The 19,767-nt window shown below is 34.9% G+C and overlaps 2 protein-coding genes across 6 annotated transcripts; one reads left to right on the forward strand and one right to left on the reverse strand.

Moving 5' to 3' along the window:
- Positions 1–353: 353 nt before the first annotated feature.
- Positions 354–3,262, reverse strand: LOC140789421 (signal recognition particle 19 kDa protein-like). 3 transcript variants are annotated; one of them, XM_073139118.1, is made up of 4 exons: positions 3,219–3,262; positions 2,695–2,891; positions 2,506–2,605; positions 354–636 (listed from the first exon to the last, which is right to left on the reverse strand). In XM_073139118.1, exons 2-4 carry the CDS (start codon positions 2,872–2,874, stop codon positions 506–508), a joined length of 411 nt encoding a protein of 136 aa, XP_072995219.1. In that variant the 5' UTR covers positions 2,875–2,891; positions 3,219–3,262; the 3' UTR covers positions 354–505. The 3 variants fall into 3 exon arrangements, with proteins under 3 accessions (XP_072995219.1, XP_072995218.1, XP_072995220.1); XM_073139117.1 differs by lacking the exon at positions 3,219–3,262 and adding an exon at positions 3,095–3,218; XM_073139119.1 differs by lacking the exon at positions 3,219–3,262 and adding an exon at positions 2,989–3,148.
- Positions 3,263–4,206: 944 nt separating this feature from the next.
- LOC140788141 (mediator of RNA polymerase II transcription subunit 25) lies at positions 4,207–19,482 on the forward strand. Of its 3 annotated transcripts, XM_073137275.1 has the most exons (16): positions 4,207–4,396; positions 4,998–5,028; positions 6,133–6,196; positions 8,707–8,837; positions 9,832–10,041; positions 10,146–10,211; positions 11,378–11,588; positions 13,867–13,934; positions 14,020–14,287; positions 14,384–14,814; positions 15,260–15,313; positions 16,302–16,330; positions 17,411–17,479; positions 17,593–17,677; positions 18,513–18,599; positions 18,675–19,482. In XM_073137275.1, exons 1-16 carry the CDS (start codon positions 4,299–4,301, stop codon positions 19,113–19,115), a joined length of 2,343 nt encoding a protein of 780 aa, XP_072993376.1. In that variant the 5' UTR covers positions 4,207–4,298; the 3' UTR covers positions 19,116–19,482. The 3 variants fall into 3 exon arrangements, with proteins under 3 accessions (XP_072993376.1, XP_072993374.1, XP_072993377.1); XM_073137273.1 differs by having other exon boundaries at positions 14,020–14,814; XM_073137276.1 differs by having other exon boundaries at positions 14,020–14,814; positions 18,520–18,599.
- The last annotated feature ends 285 nt before the right edge of the window (positions 19,483–19,767 follow it).

Raw genomic sequence — 19,767 nt, forward strand, 5'->3', positions numbered from 1 at the left:
CAATCCTGAGATCGCCGCCTGTCGCATCTATACCATCAGTTTCCAGGTCAGCCAAAAGTGAGGTGCAGATCAAGGCTTACACTCTATATTGCAATGGATACATATCAAAGGGCAACTATTTGAAGTGAAAATGTTGGCACCTAGCTACGAAAACCTTGAAGGCTAATAGGCATGCACTGAAAACCATGAATAACACAAGCTTCCTTATAATAAAATTGTGAGCATCAAATCGAAAATATTTAAGTCAACTGGTCATATTCAATCAAACTATTCCACCAAACCTCCAGTTCAACTCTCAATAGAACAAAAGCAAGAAAATATGGAAAACTCCAAGCTCGTATGAAAGCATAATGGGATATAGAAGATGTTGACCTGCGATTAAGTTAATCTCTTTCCCCAGAAGGAAGACAGTAAAAAACATTGAAGGTTTGGGTACTCAGAATTTAATATTTACCAGTAAGCTAATGAAAGACAGAGGTTTTATGTTACAACAATTAGATTGTCTCTATTTTTTCTTCTTTCCCCCTTTTGAAGATTTTGAAGGTCCTGTAGTAGAAGTTGCTGCAGGCTCCTGTTTCTTGGTCCTCCCGTGATGCTTGGGAACTAACTCTGCAACCCGAAACATGAGCTGCTTCCCTGTAATATAGCGATATGTTAGTGCAAACAAAGAATTAATGAGCACGATGGCTAAGCTCTAGTGCTTAATTCTTCCGTTTCATCTGTAATATAAACATGAGATGCCCTAAGACATATTATATATTATTGAAAGTTCAATGGACCTACATCCTTCATTTGTCAACAGCTGCTGACCAAACATATTATGTTGGTTCAGTGAATGCTATCAACATAACTTTTAATGCCCATCAAAACGTCACATATTAGCAAAAAGTTCTAAGATATAGCCTTGAAATAACTAAGAAAGGGCCCTTTCTTTGGATCCGATGACCTATAGTTTTAGCCTTGTGTCCAAAAGAAATCCTCTTTTTGACATGTTCACCAAGCTGGAGCAACTAAAAATACTATCTCACCTGAGTCACCAGTATAAAGTATCTACAGAATTTAGGATATTCATTCAAAACTCAGATTTCCAATTCCAGAACCGACTTTGTTAAAACACTTTTGTGGTTCAGATAGGGCCCATGTTTGTTAGATCAATATTGCAAAACATTATATACTGAAAGTAATTGAATAGTGCTATTGATAAGCATCTTCGATAGTTCGATCTTTCAAGATCTTGAGAGAGATAAGGTAATTAGGGTCCCATGTTTATTAGATCAATATTGAATCACATCATCTAGCATTTACTGAAGTAATTAAAAAATGTGAATGTTAAGTACCTTTCAAGAGCTTGAGAGAGAGAGAGATGGTAGCATCATTACATATAGGAAAAAGCCTTAACATCATAGGCAAGATCAAAACCCACAATTATTTCCAATCAGATAACTGAATGTTGATAAACAGTAGCAACATTCTCCTAGCTTTCTTATATTGCAATATCAGATTGATAAGCTCTGGAGACAAACTTGAAAAATGCGATCAAAATAAAACACGTCTGAAGCTCTTATTATGCAAAATAGGAACAAAATTTTGGGATTTATCTATGAAGTATATATACTTAATGCCTTAAACCAAAGTTGAAGAGTGGAAATACATTAACAGGAAGAAATATGAAAAATGAAGAAGGCACCTACCGAAATACAAAACAGGAAGAAATATGAAACATGAAAAAGGCACCTACCAATAACTTCGTCTCGACATCTAAATACATGCATACACGCTTGTTCTAAATACAGTAGTACTTGGAACTTTTGTAGTGTGTAGATGAAATCAAAAACTACATAACTAAGTCAACCATAAGATCATGTTGAAATTAGAGAACTTATAATACGCTAACCATAGTCAGGCCAAGAGCTTTGGTTAACAAATAACAATGAAAATAATTTGTCATGTTTACATGTTATTAGTCAATAGATTTTATTCAAACCTCTAGCCTGTTATTCTGTTAAAGGAAGCAGGGGTATGCTGATTTGGGATGCCAATGACAAGCTTCACCAATGAAAAGAAAGAAAGGCACCAAAGGTTTTGGCAGCGATGCCAATGGCTCATGGATCAAAGCAAATCCTTACATTGCTCATCAAACAACGCTTCTGACCTTTCTTAAGGATTTAGCCCAACTCCAGTCACCAACATTGGCATAAAAAAAAAAGTAGGAATTGATAGATAGATAGATAACACATAAATCGAGGGTTTTCTTTCTATCTCACAGGACAAACAAATAGGATGGGACGGTTCTTTCTCACTTATATTTCTTGCCACACCAGCCCCTTTATTCAATCAATCATATGTTTAGCTCCATAAGAATCTGGTTAATTATATTCCACTTCCACCAATGGAATCTCATTCCAAATTCATTAAGACAAATCAACTCCAAACCAAAAATTAGAAAAGAAGAAGATTATGGTAATGAATACAAGAATAGGGGCCCTTGGGTTCATCGATCCTTACTAGTAGCGATTGCAGGATTAACCAAAGACCCATCTTGTCTTTTCAGTTGCACCCTAACCCTCCCTCTCTCCATGAAGTCCCGAGGGTACGCCTTATCCAACTGCAACAATGTAAAAACCCAAATAATTTAACAAAGCCACACAAATCTACAAGCCCAAAAGTAACAAAAGTGAGCTTGACCATGTATACCTCAATGGCAGATGGAAGCTTGAGGTACCTACAGCAGTCATCAATCTCAATGCAATTAGGGTTCTCGCATGCTTTCTCAGCGCTAATCTTGCGGCCTTCGGCAATCGTCTTCTTCGAATTTATGTACACAGGGTAGAGCACAATCCACTTCTTTATGTTGGGCATCGATCCATCCATCATTCACCTAACTTTGAGATCTACAAAGGAGAGAAATTTGAAACCGAATCATGCTTGCTTTTTTTACCTCAAAGTAATGAACTCAGTGACTACAAGTTGGAAAGAAGGGATAATCACTAAGACAACTAGCGCATCAAATCGATCTCAAAGTGTTAGAAACAAATCTCGTCTATCTATGAAGAACAACTCTCAAGATTTGCTAGAACTTTGAGAAAGTGATTACAAGCCGATGGTGCCGACAGTAGATCTCTCTCGTCTTGTCAAACTGATCGTTTATATAGGAGAAATAGAGCATAGTAATAAATTGTAGAGTTGGGTTTAGGGGCCCAAAATTTGAGGAATCTCACCGAAAATTGTAGGAGAGAATATGGGCCGGATCTATGAACACAAGACGATACCGTTACGGCAATACGATAAATCTTAAAAATATAGAATAAAAATGAAATAGGGTTAGAATACGGTAATAAATAAATTAATAAATTATATATATACATATAAAATCATAAATTATAATTAAAAATACATAAAAATGCACTAGTTTATGGGAATCACCAACTCAGACTGTGTAAATCAAATAAAATTTAAATTTAAATTTTAAATTGGTGTCACTGTTCACTGCTGTAGTGCTTTTATAAATATGAAAAATCCCCACCTACCCACTAATGAAAGGAAAAAACTCATATACCCTCTACTCGACTCGAGAGGGTTTTTTAAATTATATTTTTTGGATTTAGATACAAATGTTAAATATCTATCTACCCGCATAATTTTCAAATAATATAATCTATCCGTCAAAACTAACCCATTAAATATAAAAACATTATTATTAGCGTAGCAATTTTTGAAAACTAATTACTCTTCCAAGCTATAAAAATATCAGACAAAAGAAGATAGAAAAAAAAAAAAAACTAGTGCCACTAACAGTGCAGCAACCTGCTCCAAATTATTTGACATAAGATATATATAAAATGTTAACTATTTAAGACAACAATCATAAACCATCCTGATACCTGAAGGAGGAAATATCTTAAACCATAGTCGTAAATAGAATAATTATGATGACTTATCACCCCTACTTGTGTGGTCAATATATAGAAAAGATCCTATATAGTTGTTTTCACCCCCTTAGCCGTTAGTCCTAGCTATGAGATATGACTAACATTTTACCTTTATTTAGCTTTTTAATATCTAAAACACATATGATAAAATAACATGCCATAAGATAAGAGTGTTAACTGTTAACAGTAATATAAGTAAAACGTAAGGTGGTGTTTGTAATAAACTTTAACTTAAATTTTATTATTATAAAGGAGAGAAAGTATTTCATTTGCTTTTGAGCTATTGCTTGGAAGCTGTCGTTATAATAAAGTTTCTACTCTCTCTCGCGTCTCCCCGCTCTAGTAGTCGGAGTCGGAGGAGAAGGGGGAATGGCGGAGAAGCAATTGATCATCGCGGTGGAAGGCACCGCGTCCGTCGGCCCCTATTGGCCGACTATCCACTCCGATTACATCGAGAAGATCGTTAGGTATCTCTAATCTTTCCCTCTCTTGAATCGAATTGCTTTCTTCTCCTTCTTCTTGATTTCATCACTTTGTTGATAGAAATTATGCGCGTTTAGTGGTTAATTAGATTGAGGGTTTTCTGGTATGAATGCATCTCTTTGTGGGGTATAGGAATTTTTTTTTTTTTTTGTTTTTTTTTGGAGAGTAAGGTGATTAGGGTACTGGATTACCATCATCGCGTTACATAAAATGGTGTTATCTGTGTGTAAATATGTTATACCTGGACTGTGAGTAATGGATTTTAGAATTAAAGATACTGTTTTGGAGACTTCTCTGTGCTTCATAGAGAAATATTAGAATCGTAGGAATTCTGATGATATATCTCGCCAAAGAAGCTAATGAAAATGATCCGCATAATTATGGCCGGAGAAAAATAGGTGAAACAACTTACAGACTTGTTTAAACCACTGCTGGTCAGTTTTACTTCTCTTCAGATTTGTTATTTTTACTTTCATTTAAGTACTTCTGTAGGCTTTATTATTTCAGGGTCGGCTCATTTGTTTCTTAAAATTTTCTTCGTGCAGTTATATTTATTACTAACCAAAATTAGTGAAACTTATGTAGGTGTTTTTGCGGTAATGACCTGACTGGACAGGTACTTTCATGTAGACTTGGTATACATTTGCGTACTCAATTTTTTGTTATATATACATATACATCTGTAAATGCACATTTTGACATTTTTTTCTTGATAAATTTATTTTCTTTTGATGATACTATTATCATAGGATGCCTTCTTGTAGCATCAGTACATATTACTTTATCAAATTAAAATCATTTAATCATTCTAGTGCTTACAAACTAAGTTGTAAACTTAGTCAAGTAAGATTAATATTGAAATCATGTAACTATAGATGTCTATTAGCCTTGGTAATTCCGGATTTGGTGCACATGACGAACATTCCCTCAGTTTACATTAATGATTTGTTGTTCTCTGTCAATTGCATGTAATGTTTGTCAGAATTGTTAGTCATCTTCAGCCCATTGCCTTTTCCAAGCAGCTATTCTTTTGCATGAAAGAAGAACAACACAATATTTTGGTGCTTATATCATTATATGGTTCACTATTCACACTTCAAGCTTACCGGAAATATAGTCAATTGACTTAGAATGTTAGTCTGTGATTCAGATAAGTTCAACTCCCTTTGAGGAATCTTTATCCTAACTATACCTTCACTGCCTTTATCCTAGATACTAGATAGTAGCTCCATAGCTCGTGAGCTATAAGTATGTAACATGTAACGTCATGCTTTTTCTCCATTCTCATCAGACTTCTGGGAGATGCATTAGTTGCCTAAAGTTGCATCAATTTTGCAGGCATTATTTGACATAACTGTCAAGGTTTGGTTAAAAAGCTGTAGAGATGTCTTAAAGTGTTCCTCTTTGCTCTGCTCCTTTAAGAAGGCCACGTATGGGAGGGAAAAAGCTGTATATATATAAGAGAAATCTCAATGATGCTGCGTTCTATTTAGATAATTAATGACATTGAAGTATGAAATACTCGACTGACCACAAGCATATAGCTTTAGGTGATATTTCCCCTTATTATGACATTTTTATGTCATTAGTTGTTATTGTTGTGATAGATTATCATATTATAATTGGACTTATTTCTTATCAGTGGAAGAGAATTTTAATTTTAAGTCTAGTTCCGATTTCATAAAACATTATTTTCTGTATCTTTTTTGCTATTTTGCAGAAATTATCTGGTGCAAGTCCGGAGCTTGCTTTGGTTGTCTTCAATACCCATGGACCCTACAGTGGTATGTGCCACTATTGGATTCATGTTTTTATGCCTGCTTTATATATTCGATCCTAAATTGATGTTTGAAAGCACTTGTTTATTTGATGTTTTCTATTTAACCTTCATTCTTTCAGTGTCTCAAGTCATGCCAATCAATGGTTGTAGTTGTATTTTCTAATTGATTTAGAATGAAAAATGTTCTTTTAACTAGAGGGCACATAGTTGGACTGTGCCTCATATGTTCATGTACAGCATGTCGCAGTCAATATGGAATAATCTGTCAATCCTTGCTTGGGTTTCACTTCTTACATTTGCATTGTCTTATAATGTTCTTTTTTAGGTCTCTTCTCATACAATACAGGCTTGGCTTTTTGGGCTTTACTAATGTTGTTGCCAATTTGTCATCTCTAAAATATGGTTGGTTAGATTCTAGGGAACATGTCATATAGAAGAAGTTTTTTCCTTCTACAATGGGCTGTACCCGATGCCAATTCTAGAAATGTTGGCAGATCCTGACCACAGAAAATGAAGCAAAAGAATGGATTGCTACAATATCTACTAGGAAATTTGGCAGGTTAAAATTGTCTTCCCCCGTGGTTGTAGTTTTACTTTGACTTGAGAATAGGGATAATGCCTCGAAAATGGAAGACTCTATCTTCCTTGTAGCCTACTTATTTCAACTTATCAACTTATAACAGCAGAAAGCCATAAATGGCCCCCTTATTTGAAATTCCTCCTTGGTATTGTAAACATCACTTTCCCACTTAATCCTGTTCACTTCATTATGATTATCCAAGTTTTACAAATCCTGTCATATATTGATCTATTAGAATCTGATCCCTGCTCTGTTAGACCTCTTTTAGACCATCATTCCATGACATCAACACTTCTCACCCTCTCTTTTGTTTCCTTTTCATCTCTCTTATCTTGTCTTAGTGAATTCTAAAACAGTGATGTTGCAAACTCCTTTCCCATTGCGTTTGACCTGAAGATGATGCAACGTTCTCATGAAAGCTAATTGGTTGGTGCTTTAATGTTAGAACACATGCTCTCTTTCTTATTAGCAGTGTTAATCCTCATTTGTCGGTAATAGCGCTTGTTAATGTTTGTGCTATGCTAAGCTTTGATTATCTATAGCACAGAATTTAGGATATAATATTGCCATCAATTGCTAACCAGATATTATCACATTAAAAACTAATCACACCTTTTTAAGCTTATCTCATATCTTTCTTTTGAGAAGTAAACTATTTTGTAATCAAGCTTAGCATTGCAAATTTTGGTCAGTAGTTAGTTAACATAATAGGAAGTTCTGCAAATACTATTATTATCACTATTTATTTTGCAGCTAAGAGACATGATGTATCATTTTTCTTTCTATATAATAAAACAGAGTGTTGCTCGGAATCTACCAGAAATTAGATAGAAACTCTCAAAGAGATTAAAAAATCTTTTTAACGGACTGAATTCTGCATTATCATAAGTATGCCTTTATATCTTTCATAGAGGAGAAATTCTAATCCTAAAGACATCAGGACAGCAACTTAATTAAAGGAATTATGATTCTTAATCCCAAAGGTTTATGTTTGAAATTAAACTGAAAGAACTAGGACTCTTATTCCTACTAGATTTGTTGGAGTCATAATTTCTTATTGAACTAAGATTTATTATCCTGATAGGAATTATGTCCTGCATTACATAACCCCAGTTGTTAAGCAATATTCTTGAGAGGGAAGGAAGGAGAGTGGGAGAGAAGAGAGAATCAACGACAGAAGAAAATTTCAACAAGTAGAGCAACTTTTTTTTGTACAAGGTATTGCCTAATTACTAGGGGCCCGTTTGGTTTGAGTTCAGGGACCAGGGATTCCTAACCTCGTTCAGTAACCAAACATCTTTCTTTTCTTTTATTTTTTATTATTTTTATTATTTTTATTTTTTATATCTAACCAAGCTCACTCTCCAAAAAATTAAGACTAAGAATAGACTAACTAATCAAGTTCGGGGCTTAGTCTTAAACCAAACAAGCCCTAGAAGTTTTAGTGATCCTTTACATATAGGTTGGACTAAAGGCTAAAGCTGCTTTTGAGGTGGTCAAACTGAAAGAATTCCATGATGTTTATGTTTATAACTTTAATGTTGGAAAATTAGATGAACCTAATGACATAGAAAGTCGAATTCAGCCCTAGCACTCAGGCTTTGGTTAGTATCATTGTACTCAATTTTTTGTTGATAAAAGGAAAGGGCTATTTTCTCTTTAAATTGTCACTCGGGGGTATCTCATTTTGTATATGTTAGACAATGGCACCCTAGTCTTCTTGATGCTTGATTAGAATGCTGGTGTTATGGACTACATTTCCCAAGACATCTCGAATAGTATTCCTTGAGCGATGGAAAATGCGGACTCGCACAGAATGAATAGTCTGTAAATCTGTATTATTTGAAAGCTTATTAAATATTTGATCTCTTATAGCATTTTAGACATTTTTCTACCAGATTTACAACTTGAAAATTTTATCAACTTCTGTACAGCTTTTGTTGTGCAACGAAGTGGCTGGACAAAAAATGTGGATGTCTTTTCTCAGTGGTTATCAGGCATATCATTTACTGGTGGTGGTTTTAGTGAAGCTGCCATTGCTGAAGGTCTTGCTGAAGCATTGATGGTATGGAATAATGATGTGATTTCTAGATCTGCAAATTTATTGTATATGTGATATGTGATGTTCTCTATTTACTGCATCTCTGTCTATATTTAATGATATATTCTCCTTTTTTTATCACAGGATTATAACATGACAGGATAAACAAAGAAATAAGCTTATAGCTTGTAAAGTTATAATCTTACAAACTTATGATTCAAAATGTATTTGTTCTTAAAAGTTAAAACTTATATAAACTAGTTTGCAGAAATTGAAGGTTGTAGATTGTATCCTAGAAGGCAGTGAGAGGTAGTACAGAGGCTGGTATAAGGGTCTTAGTTAGGATTGATTTGGCTGAAATTAAGTTGATATTTGGTGAAAATTGATCACCACTCTATTATCCGTAGAATGGCAAAATTATAATTTTTGTTTTGACAGTGATTCAGTAGAATGACTATATCCTTTATTCCTCTTTGTTATCTAATGCATGCTATTCTTGTGCTAGAAAGCTATCTCAATAAGATAACCGTCGGCTATAGCATCATAAGTTTATAATATGGACTCATTGCCAAATTTCTTCACTCTCTATTCTACACCTAATAAGATTAATAATCAATAATCCTATAAAGGATAATCATACGATCCCATCCATATTATTCCTTTAGAATATATTTTGAGTTTGAAATAAAGTAAGGAGTGTCTCAGTTCACAAGGCTCCTGCTTACCTAGGGTTTGGGAGAGAATATATACACAACCTTAACATCATTCTTGGGGAGATAATATCACACTAAATGACAATGTCATGTCTCGAAATAAAATGTTGGAGATAATTGAGATTTGAACTAAAGTTACTGGAATTGGCATTACGATAAGTGTCTTGCCATGCTATCTAATGTAGTAGAATCGAGTTGGGTTAATATTTCACTTTAACATTTCCAGGCTTGACTAGTATTCATTTTGGCATTGGATAGTTGTGAGCTTTAATGTATCAAAGTTATATCTTTGTACCTAATGACAGATGTTCCAAGGGTCTCCTAGTGTGAATCAGAGTCATCAAAATCATGAAGTACAAAAGCATTGTGTCCTTGTTGCTGCAAGCAATCCTCATCCTATGCCTACACCTGTATATCGTCCTCCTGTTCCAGGTTTAGATCACAACGAGAATGCTGAAGCATTGATGGAAACATGTCTTGCTGATGCTGAGACTGTAGCGAAATCATTTAGTCAGGTGCTACATAAATTGTGTTATTTATTTTTGTAGTACATGTGCTTATTCATATCCCAAGTTTATTCCTCAATATTTCTGAATTTCATATTGCTTTCTGCTTGCAGTGTTCTGTATCGTTGTCGGTGATATCACCTAAGCAACTTCCAAAACTGAGAGCAGTATATAATGCGGTACTATTTGTAGCTACCTTTGTTCTTATATTTACTCTTCCTGCATGCTTCTCCAATAATCACAAGTGATCTAGCCTCTATTTATTTTCTTGGATTATATGCATGAATGACGGCAATGGGTTACTAAACTCTGCTTTTCCAAACTTTAAATGTGTCATGCTAAACATGCATGTATAAGTGGGAGTGACTGTACCAAAATATGCATGTAGTTTCCCAAAGTTCGATATTGTTTTTACATGCTCTTCTCATGCTTATGATGTACCAATTTCTGTTTTCTTGTTTCAAAATGCTCTTCTCATGTTTCAAAATGGTCTTCTCATGCTTTTGAAATACCAATTTCCATTCTAAACATACATGTACAAGTGGGGGTGACTACCAAAACATGCATGTATTATCCATGCATTGTAGTTTCTTAAATGTCATGCTAAATATACATGTATAAGTGGGAGGGACTGTACCTAAACATGCATGTAGTTTCCCAAAGTTCTATATTTTTTAAAAATGCTCTTCTCATGCTTCTAAATGCTCTTCTCATGCTTATGAAGTACCAATTTCCATTCTAAACGTACATGTACAAGTGGGAATGACTGTACCAAAACATGCATGTATCATGCATTTTAAGTTTCCTAAAGTTCGATATTGTTTCTAAATGCTCTTCTTATGCTTATGAAGTACCAATTTCCATTTACTTGCTTAGTTTTTGTTTTAACCACTCATTTATCAAGTTCCAAGATTTTATTTTGTCTGCAAGCATGTGTGTGTTTCATTTGTATATGTGCCTATGCATATTTTTATTTTTCCATCTGTGATTGATCACCCACCAAATTTTTCTGAGGAATAACTATTTTTCTAAGCATCAGCTTTTGACATATTTATTGCCTTAAATTGTCAAAATTGTACTATGTATCTTATTAGTTATGATACTCTAATTCCACCTTAGTTTATCGGGCTTTGTCAACATTGAATCTTGTGATACATCATACATGATATACTTCATTGTTTTCTTCACTAGAAATCATCAAATATACTTCATGGTACATTGTTCTTTTTCTTCTATATGAATTTATCTTGCTCTAGGTACATATGCTTTCCTACTCCATGAATATGGACATTATGAGATACATTATTAGACAGTGAGTACTCACATGCTTTTTGGTATGTTATAGGGAAAGAGGAATCCTCGAACTGCAGATCCATCAGTGGATCATGTGAGAAACCCTCAGTTCCTTGTTTTGCTCTCTGATAATTTTATTGAGACCCGAGCTGCTCTAAGTCGCCCTTTAAATGGAAGCTTGCCCTCGAATCAAGGCACAGTAAAGTTGGATGGGCCTTCTGCTACGCCTGTACCAGGGCCACCTTCAAATTCTAACTCATCAGGTCATACTTAACTACTGGTGTCCAATAATAGATTAGATATATTGTTGTCAATCTGCTTTTTAAAATCAGATGTTGGATTCTTTTCTTGTGAAGCCAGGGAGATAAGCTCTACGACATAAGATTATGTCAGAAACTGGACACAAAGCTAGGCCTATCCATCTACTTTTATAAGAAAGATGTTATGTGAGTGTAATAAAAAATTAAAAACCTTGCAGGGAAAAGATGGTGACAACTGAAAAGACAGTGAATTCTTATAAAATGATTAGAAATGGGTGCAGCAAAGTAAACATAGGAGCTGCACCTGATGAAATGGTGGACAATGAGTTGGAATGTGCATATGATAAGATCTCCGTAATTGGGTCCCTCCAGTAGATGGAAAGATAAGTATTAAGACCAAATGGATGGACTTCGTGTGGAAGAATATGTAGATCTTTAAACTAACAGACACTTAAACCAACTGATTGATGGTTAAGAAATATATATATATATATATATTTATTTATTTATGCATATATTTATTTATGTGTGTATGTGTGTATATATATATATGTATGTGAAAGGTTATCCCAAAATAGTAAATCCACTTTTCTTCTTGTATTTCTTCTACATAATGGTCATATGAATTCTCTTGAATCGAGGCGCAACACCCTGTGGATCAAAAACAAACTATTTTCTTGTACAACCTAAGTTTTTGCCATTAGTAGGCCCATGCAAGGATGGCCATGCTGATTCCGATAGGCATGGCACAACCCAGGCACACCCTTGCTGGCACATATGGGCACACCTCTAATAAAATTTTATGGTATTTAGAGATATTTTTGATTTTTTCGGCACGACAATCTTTAGTTTTTGATTTAAACATATGTATTAAAGCTTACATTAGAATTTTTTATTCTTAGATTATTTTTGTAAATGACTTATTTTATTAAAGATATAGCAATAGTCAAATGATATAATTGAATACACTCATTAATTGACAATAATTAAATAATTAAAATTAATACCTAGTTGAACATAGTTATTATAGCATGTTCCTATATGAAACCCAATTTAAATGAATTTGACTTATTAATTTCACATTTTTCTTTAATTTAGGGGAAATCTAATCATGCTGAAATTTTAGCTAAAAATTATAAAATTTGGGTTTTAGTCAAGTCAAATGGAATTAATATAATATGTTCCTATACCAATTTTGGCCCAATTTGAATGAATTTGACATATTAATTTTGAATTTTTTAAAATTTTGGGAAATTTTAGGGCAAAAATCAAATTTTTTTCTTTCATTCCTACATTTTAAAGAGTACTTTTGTAGATCTAGCATCAAAATGCTAGATCTATGTAGAAATATTCTCACAAATAATAGATCTAACAAAATTGAGTTAGATCTAATATTTGTACACCCCAAATTAACTTTTAAAGTGTAAAACAAAATAATTAAAAAAAAATCTGTGTCGACCAGCATGAATTGACATAAGACCTTGTTGGTTTGGTAAGAGTTGGTGTTTTGACACGGGGTTGTGCCATTGGCACAACCTGTGCTGGCCGTTCCACTGGCACAACCTGTGCTTGGTTCTGATATTCCATCAGCATAGCAAGTGTTGACTGACACGGCCATTCTTGACTCCACTTAATATTGTTATATATATATTTATTATTGACATAAAATTCCATGCATATTGATATCTGTTGGTAGCATTTACATCACATGATGCACATGACAACTTGAAGATGGATTAGAAGGTTCAAGGTTGATACATGATAGTAGTTTCAGCTGGATTGGTTAATTAAATTCCATTTATGGTTGCCATCTTCTTGTACAAAGATGTATCCTTTTATCAATGATTCCATCATTGAACCATATGATAACTTTCTGGCTCACTCCCTGGAGAATTATATATACACACATACATACGTATACCTATATATATATATATCACACTTTGTTTTTCAAGAAAATTGCAGCTTTTAATATGCTCTTTGCGCTCTTGAACTTGGTGATTAGTTTTTGCTGGAAGCTTAAATTATGTGAAACTTGGCTTGAAACTCTTAATGTAGGAAGAAAGCTATTTAGGCATTAACATTATTTTCACCACATAGAAGTGAAGAAATCAATTTTCTTTTTGTTTGAAATCGAATTTAGAATATATGGGGGTATGCGTTTGTTTCTTTTGAAATTTTATTTGTTGTCCATATTAAAGTTGTCCACATAAATAGGAATAGTTATTGGAGGTAATATTTTATCTTGCTTAGTGATTATGAAATGTTGGTCTTTCCACAGCGAATGGGTCTATGATGATTCGTCCACCTCTAACAGTTGGAACTATGCCTACCGCGACTGTGAAAATGGTAGGTTAAATTTTTAGTTGGTAATATATTTCCATCAGTTTGATTTTCACTGTGATATCATCATCTCACCAACCTTCCTTCTCAGGAGCCAAACACTGTCCCTTCTATGGCACCTGGACCTGCCTTTCCACATATACCATCGATTCCAAATGTTGCCTCTCAAGGATTATCGAGCTTGCAAAGTTCTTCACCATCCCCCATTTCACCAGAAATGAGTGCAATTAATGATGGTGTGCAAGAACATAAGCCGTTAGTGAACACCGGCCAACAGCCATTACGTCCTGTTGGACCTGCTCAGGCAAATGTTAGCATCCTAAACAATCTTTCTCAACATCGCTTGATGAATTCAGGAGGTAATTCTAATGGATTACCAGCCATGGGAGCAACATCTATCGCAGTGCATATGTCGAACATGATATCAAGTGGAATGACGTCATCTGCAATCTCAGGCATTTCATCTATATCTGGATCAGGACCACCAGTGGCTACTGGACAAGTTGCACAAAACACAGCTCTGACTTCATTTACATCAGCGACCTCTAATATGTCTGGCAGTTCAAACATCGGTATTTCATCTGCATTGAATAATCTCCAGGGCAACATTGGTTTGGGTCAGTCAGTATCCAATGTAGGACAGGGAAGTCTGACATCAGGTGCACAAATAGGACAAGGTGGAATTAGCATGAATCAGAACATAATGAGTGGTCTTGGGACTACAGGTATCTCATCTGGACCAGGGACAATGATTCCTACACCAGGAATGACTCAACAAGCAGGTGTACATTCTCTTGGTGTGACCAACAATTCTTCAATTAGCATGCCTTTGACTCAACATTCGAATGTTCAACAATCCCAGTCCAAGTATATGAAAATTTGGGAGGTAACCTTTTGCTACTGTTCCCTAATGCATGCTTAAGCTTACATTTTAAATTTAAAAAATGTTCAATACTGTTTCAATATGGTATTGCAAAAAGAGAAAGCGATAGGATTTTGAATTTCCTTGCTAGGTGTTATTGATGGAACTGATTTCTTTTTTTTTCCTTATAGTAATATACTTGTACAGGCATTTCAAGTGGAGATTGTGCCTTTTCTTGCAGTGATATTATACACTTGTATAGTCTTATTGAATGTGTGTAAAATCTAACCATACCCAAGGGAGGTGTAAAATCTATCACTCATGTAAAAACTGCACCATCTGTCTATGATATGACAATTGCTCCCTTCATATATAGAAGTGTTGTTTTAGCGTCTGTATATTAATTGGAAATTTGGAATATTTTCTTTAAAAGCTCACTTATTGATCTTTTCTTTTCCAACTTTTACAGGGAACCTTGTCTGGACAAAGGCAGGGACAACCTGTATTCATTTGTAAACTTGAAGTAAGTGTACATTTATTATCTTCTTCAGTTTCCCTGCATTCAAACTTCTTTTATATTCCAAAGTAAATAAGGACAGAAGAATCTATTTCTCTGAAATATTAAGAGCTAGATACATATTTGTCTTGGCATCTTGCCAGCATAGGGTGTTGTGACATTGTCAACACAAGGAGGTAGCGAGAGGAAAGATGAGGTAGAAACTAAAAAGTAATCTTAAAGTATTGATTGCAAAGGATTGTGAAAACTACCATCCACTAAATGAATCATAAAGTACTAATGAGTATTGACTAATCTGGCATGTGAATCATAACATTTGACAAGCACTAGGGACAAGGGTGTTGTGGTGAGTCTCTACTCTGTAGTTTCTACTTCCCTCTTCCTTTCTCTGGCTTCCGACTTTTGTATTGCGGCAGAGGGTCAAATACATATTTGGATATGTGTAGGATTTTTGAAAAAAATCCGAATATGGATTCGGATACGGGTAGGTTTTTTTTTAAAATCCGAATACGGATAAGAATACGGGTCGGGTTACCTGCATATTTTTTAAAATAATTTGCAATTATTAGTTTGTTTATTTGAATAATGAATACTCATATTGTTACTAATAATGTGTATTATGTTTTTTGTAGAGATTAATTTTGCTAAGTTTATATGCATTTGACATGTAAGAAATTTTTTTTTTATAAAGCTCTTAGTATTTTGTGTTAAAAAAAGCCATAATTCGTTTACAATTTGATTCATATTAATTTAATATCCAATTTGTATCCAAAAATTATATGTATCTATTTAATTAGGATATAATTTTAAATTTTGTTATCCGTCCAATATTCATATTCAAATTTATATTGGGACAAAAAATATAGATCTAAATATGAGTTGAGCACTATCTAATCCATTTTCCCCTTATTTATGACTCATCCAAAATTTATTTGAATAGCGTGTATTCTGATGGTTCCATTCTTGGCCATTAACTTGTATGTTTATTTGGCAGGGTTATAGGAATGCATCAGCTTCAGACACGTAAGTTGATAATTCTTTGACAGTTTCTACAAATGTTGACTGTGCTTATGAATATTAATGAATAATGCCTACTATATTGAGTGACTTGTGCAATAGTTGAAGTGTTAACATTCTGGGCCTTCATGCAAGTTCTTCTTAAGCCTCTTAGAAATCATGCCAAATTACCTCAAAATATAATGAACTCTGAAAAAAAATTCCAGAGTACTCGATGATAATGCTACAGTGAATAATAGATATTTGGCTAACTCTTTATGGCAGTTTTGTATCATACCCTTATTTAGTGACATGAACAGGCATGTACAGAAGTGTGCTAGCCTGTAGAACATGCAACTTATCCTCGTATAATAGTGAACAAATAGCTCATATCATGAACGTAAGGAAAAGGCTTAGATCAATAGATCCAGAGCTCAACATAATTTGTGAATGTTAAACATCCAACATGCATAATTCACAGCTAGCTTACTGCAATGATAATTATTGGTATAAAGGTACAAGACTTAACAAACTTGAACAACTAAACTAATCCTATGAGGTCACAATGTTGAAGGTCCTCATATTGAGGGTCTATATCTATTTCTCTCTTTGCTCAGCTGAAAGGGCATGATCAATGATCTAGAATGATTCATCCTTACACGTGTACTCAACATCAAGCATCCCTCTTCAAATTTTTTCTTTCTATTCTCTAGTATTATCCATGGGATACCACATAGTGAGATTACCAGTTCCATCCCCAGTTCTAGCCCTATGTTTTGTTTTCCCATGGATACGCATGAGATAGCTAATATCAGAAGTTATTCATATAAAATGATATCATTTCCTTGAGGATTTGATGTTGGTTTCACTTTAAAGTTCTGATGGTAGACCATCTTTCCCTTCACAATTTATTAATTTTGCACCAGATGAAGTTCCTACTGTTATTTCTTGATTTTATTTTGTTCGAACTTCAAACGTGCTGGAATATTCTTAATGTTGCTTGATTTGAGATTTTTGTCCACAACTGTAATTATCTGCTATAAGATGTTCTGAACTATAATAACTGAATTATGACAACACCTGGATATGTGCTTCCCTATATTTCAGGCTTGCAGCAGATTGGCCTTCAACAATGCAAATTGTTCGCCTCATAGCCCAAGAGCATATGAGTAACAAGTTATATCTCAGTCCTACTCTGCTTCCTTTGTTACTATTATATGGATAACTTGTTGCATCCAGGTCATCTGATATTTTTCCTATGTTGCTACTTCATTTGGCATTCTACAAAGGCAATATGCTGGTAAGGCAGATTTTCTGGTATTTCGGACCCTAAATCAGCATGGCTTCCTTGGACAACTGCAAGAAAAGAAGCTGGTACATGCCATTGTGCAATGCTTCTCTTCATTCTATAATCTTATGCTTTGGTTGGAATTCCTGTTTAATTGTTTAAGCATTTTTTTATTTACTCTTGTTAGCACCTTCTTAACAGATTAACAGTGTTCTCGTTAGCATTTATATTACTATTCAAATATCCATTATTTATTCAGCATGGTAATTCTTTTATTCACTAATTAAAGTTGTTAGCTTTTCAAGGCATTTCCAACTTACAAGGCTCTCACCTAAAGTAAGTGAGGGTTTGGGTTCTTTTCAGTTGGTTGTTTGTCCACACAATGCTGCAATGTTCTTACTGCTTGATGTAACAGTCATCACATTCACTTGGATAATCCATATCCGATTCTTTAACGTCCATGTGAATAACTGAATATGAAGTTAAATGCTTATCGCCAGGTGCAGCCAAGTGCATCCTGACCTTGTCCTTTTATTGACATAAATTAGGTGCATCCAAGAGCATCCCAACTTTGCTAATCTATTTTGGCATAATTAGTCAAAATACTTTTAACTAATTATTTTTTCCTGTTCATTTAGGCAGTGTTTGAGATTATGTTAAAACCCACAATTGCAGCAATTCTTCATCAATGTAACATGAATACACTAACCGAGAAGTGTTCAGTACATATGAATTTTTTATATTAACCAGTTGTTTCATTTCTTAATATTGTTTATGTATTCGTGCTATCAATGTGAAATTTTATTAATATAAGAACTGATATACAATCCGAGTGGCTTTGTCATGACTTATTATTTGATGATATGGAATTTGATAAGTTGTCTCATTACCAAATGTTAACATGCTACCATTTTGTTTTAGTGTGCAGTTATCCAACTACCTTCACAAACATTGTTACTGTCTGTCTCGGACAAAGCAGGCCGCTTGATAGGAATGCTTTTTCCTGGGGTATGTGGCTAGCTCTCATAATTCTCTTTTTTTCCTTTATGCTTCTGCCTCTAATTAAAGTCTTTCATGGTCTAGGATATGGTTGTGTTTAAGCCACAGGTGCCCACTCAGCAGCCACAGCAACAACTACAACAGCAACAGATGCAGCAGCAGCACCATCAAACACAGTCACAGCCACACACACATCTCCAGCAGCAGCAGCAGCTGCAGCAGCAACAGCAACAGCAACAGCAACAGCAACAGCAACAGCTCCAGCAGCAGCAGCAACAACAACTCCAACAGCAGCAACAGCAACTCCAACAGCAGCAGCTTCAACAGCAAATGGGTCAGCCGCAACCGATGCAACAGCAGCAGCATCTGCAACAACAGCAGCCACACTCACAGCAGCAGCAGATGGTCGGATCAGGTCTCGGTCAGCCTTTCATCCAAGGCCATAGCAGGTCTCAGATCATGTCTCAAGGGAAGGTGCCATCACAGGGGCCAACTAACATGTCTGGAGGAGGTTTTCTACCTTGATGCACCGTGTGAAAGCATGTGAAAGGAGATGCGAGATTGAGGTCCCGATAAGCAGATGACGCTAGTCATTATGAGTGTTGTACTCCCATCATGTGTATATGTCTCGATGTGTATCAGAGTATGTAGCAGCTGTGGACCTTGTGCTATGGCTAATTTGTTTATGAACATCTTGTTTGCCATATTGATTATATCCATTTCTAGCATTTGTTCAGGTTTCAGAGAAGGATATAACCTGCAACTTTTGTCTCTAGCATGTTTACATGAACGTTGGTGCCTGATAGGTGTATTTGAATTTATCCTTCGCAGATCAAGGATTGTAAATTTCCCATATTCGTTCAAAAATGTAGATGTCTGGGACTTTTATCCATCTCTCCTTTTCTACCGGTCTTGTTTTGGTTTAATATTGAGGGAGATGGATTTCTAAATGAAGGACACCAAAAAAACGAGCGTTTGGGAACGTAAGAGGTACTTAATAAACGGAGAGAAGTTCTATGCATGACTTAAGTATCTATATCGGTCCCCTTTTAAAAGAGCTCTGTCTCTACGTCTTCTGGAAAATTTCCACGAGATAATGGCAAACAGCATATGTCACAGACCTTCCTTACTAGCATAAGCATTGATCACTGCCCTGAAGTTGAAAGACAGCATCAAA

This window comes from Typha latifolia, chromosome 5, assembly GCF_019914945.1.
Source record: "Typha latifolia isolate L0001 chromosome 5, TyphaL0001v2, whole genome shotgun sequence".
Taxonomy (NCBI): Eukaryota; Viridiplantae; Streptophyta; class Magnoliopsida; order Poales; family Typhaceae; genus Typha; species Typha latifolia.

Bases quoted from the DNA above. Each gene is read 5' to 3' on its own strand.
- LOC140788141 (XM_073137273.1), top strand. From the start codon at position 4,299: ATGGCGGAGAAGCAATTGATCATCGCGGTGGAAGGCACCGCGTCCGTC. The intron at 11,589-13,866 runs GTCATACTTAAC...GTCTTTCCACAG, and splicing joins TTCAAATTCTAACTCATCAG to CGAATGGGTCTATGATGATT. The intron at 18,600-18,674 runs GTATGTGGCTAG...TTCATGGTCTAG, and splicing joins TAGGAATGCTTTTTCCTGGG to GATATGGTTGTGTTTAAGCC.
- LOC140789421 (XM_073139118.1), bottom strand. From the start codon at position 2,874: ATGATGGATGGATCGATGCCCAACATAAAGAAGTGGATTGTGCTCTAC. The intron at 2,606-2,694 runs GTATACATGGTC...ACATTGTTGCAG, and splicing joins AGCTTCCATCTGCCATTGAG to TTGGATAAGGCGTACCCTCG. The intron at 637-2,505 runs GTAAGGATCGAT...GCTATATTACAG, and splicing joins TAATCCTGCAATCGCTACTA to GGAAGCAGCTCATGTTTCGG.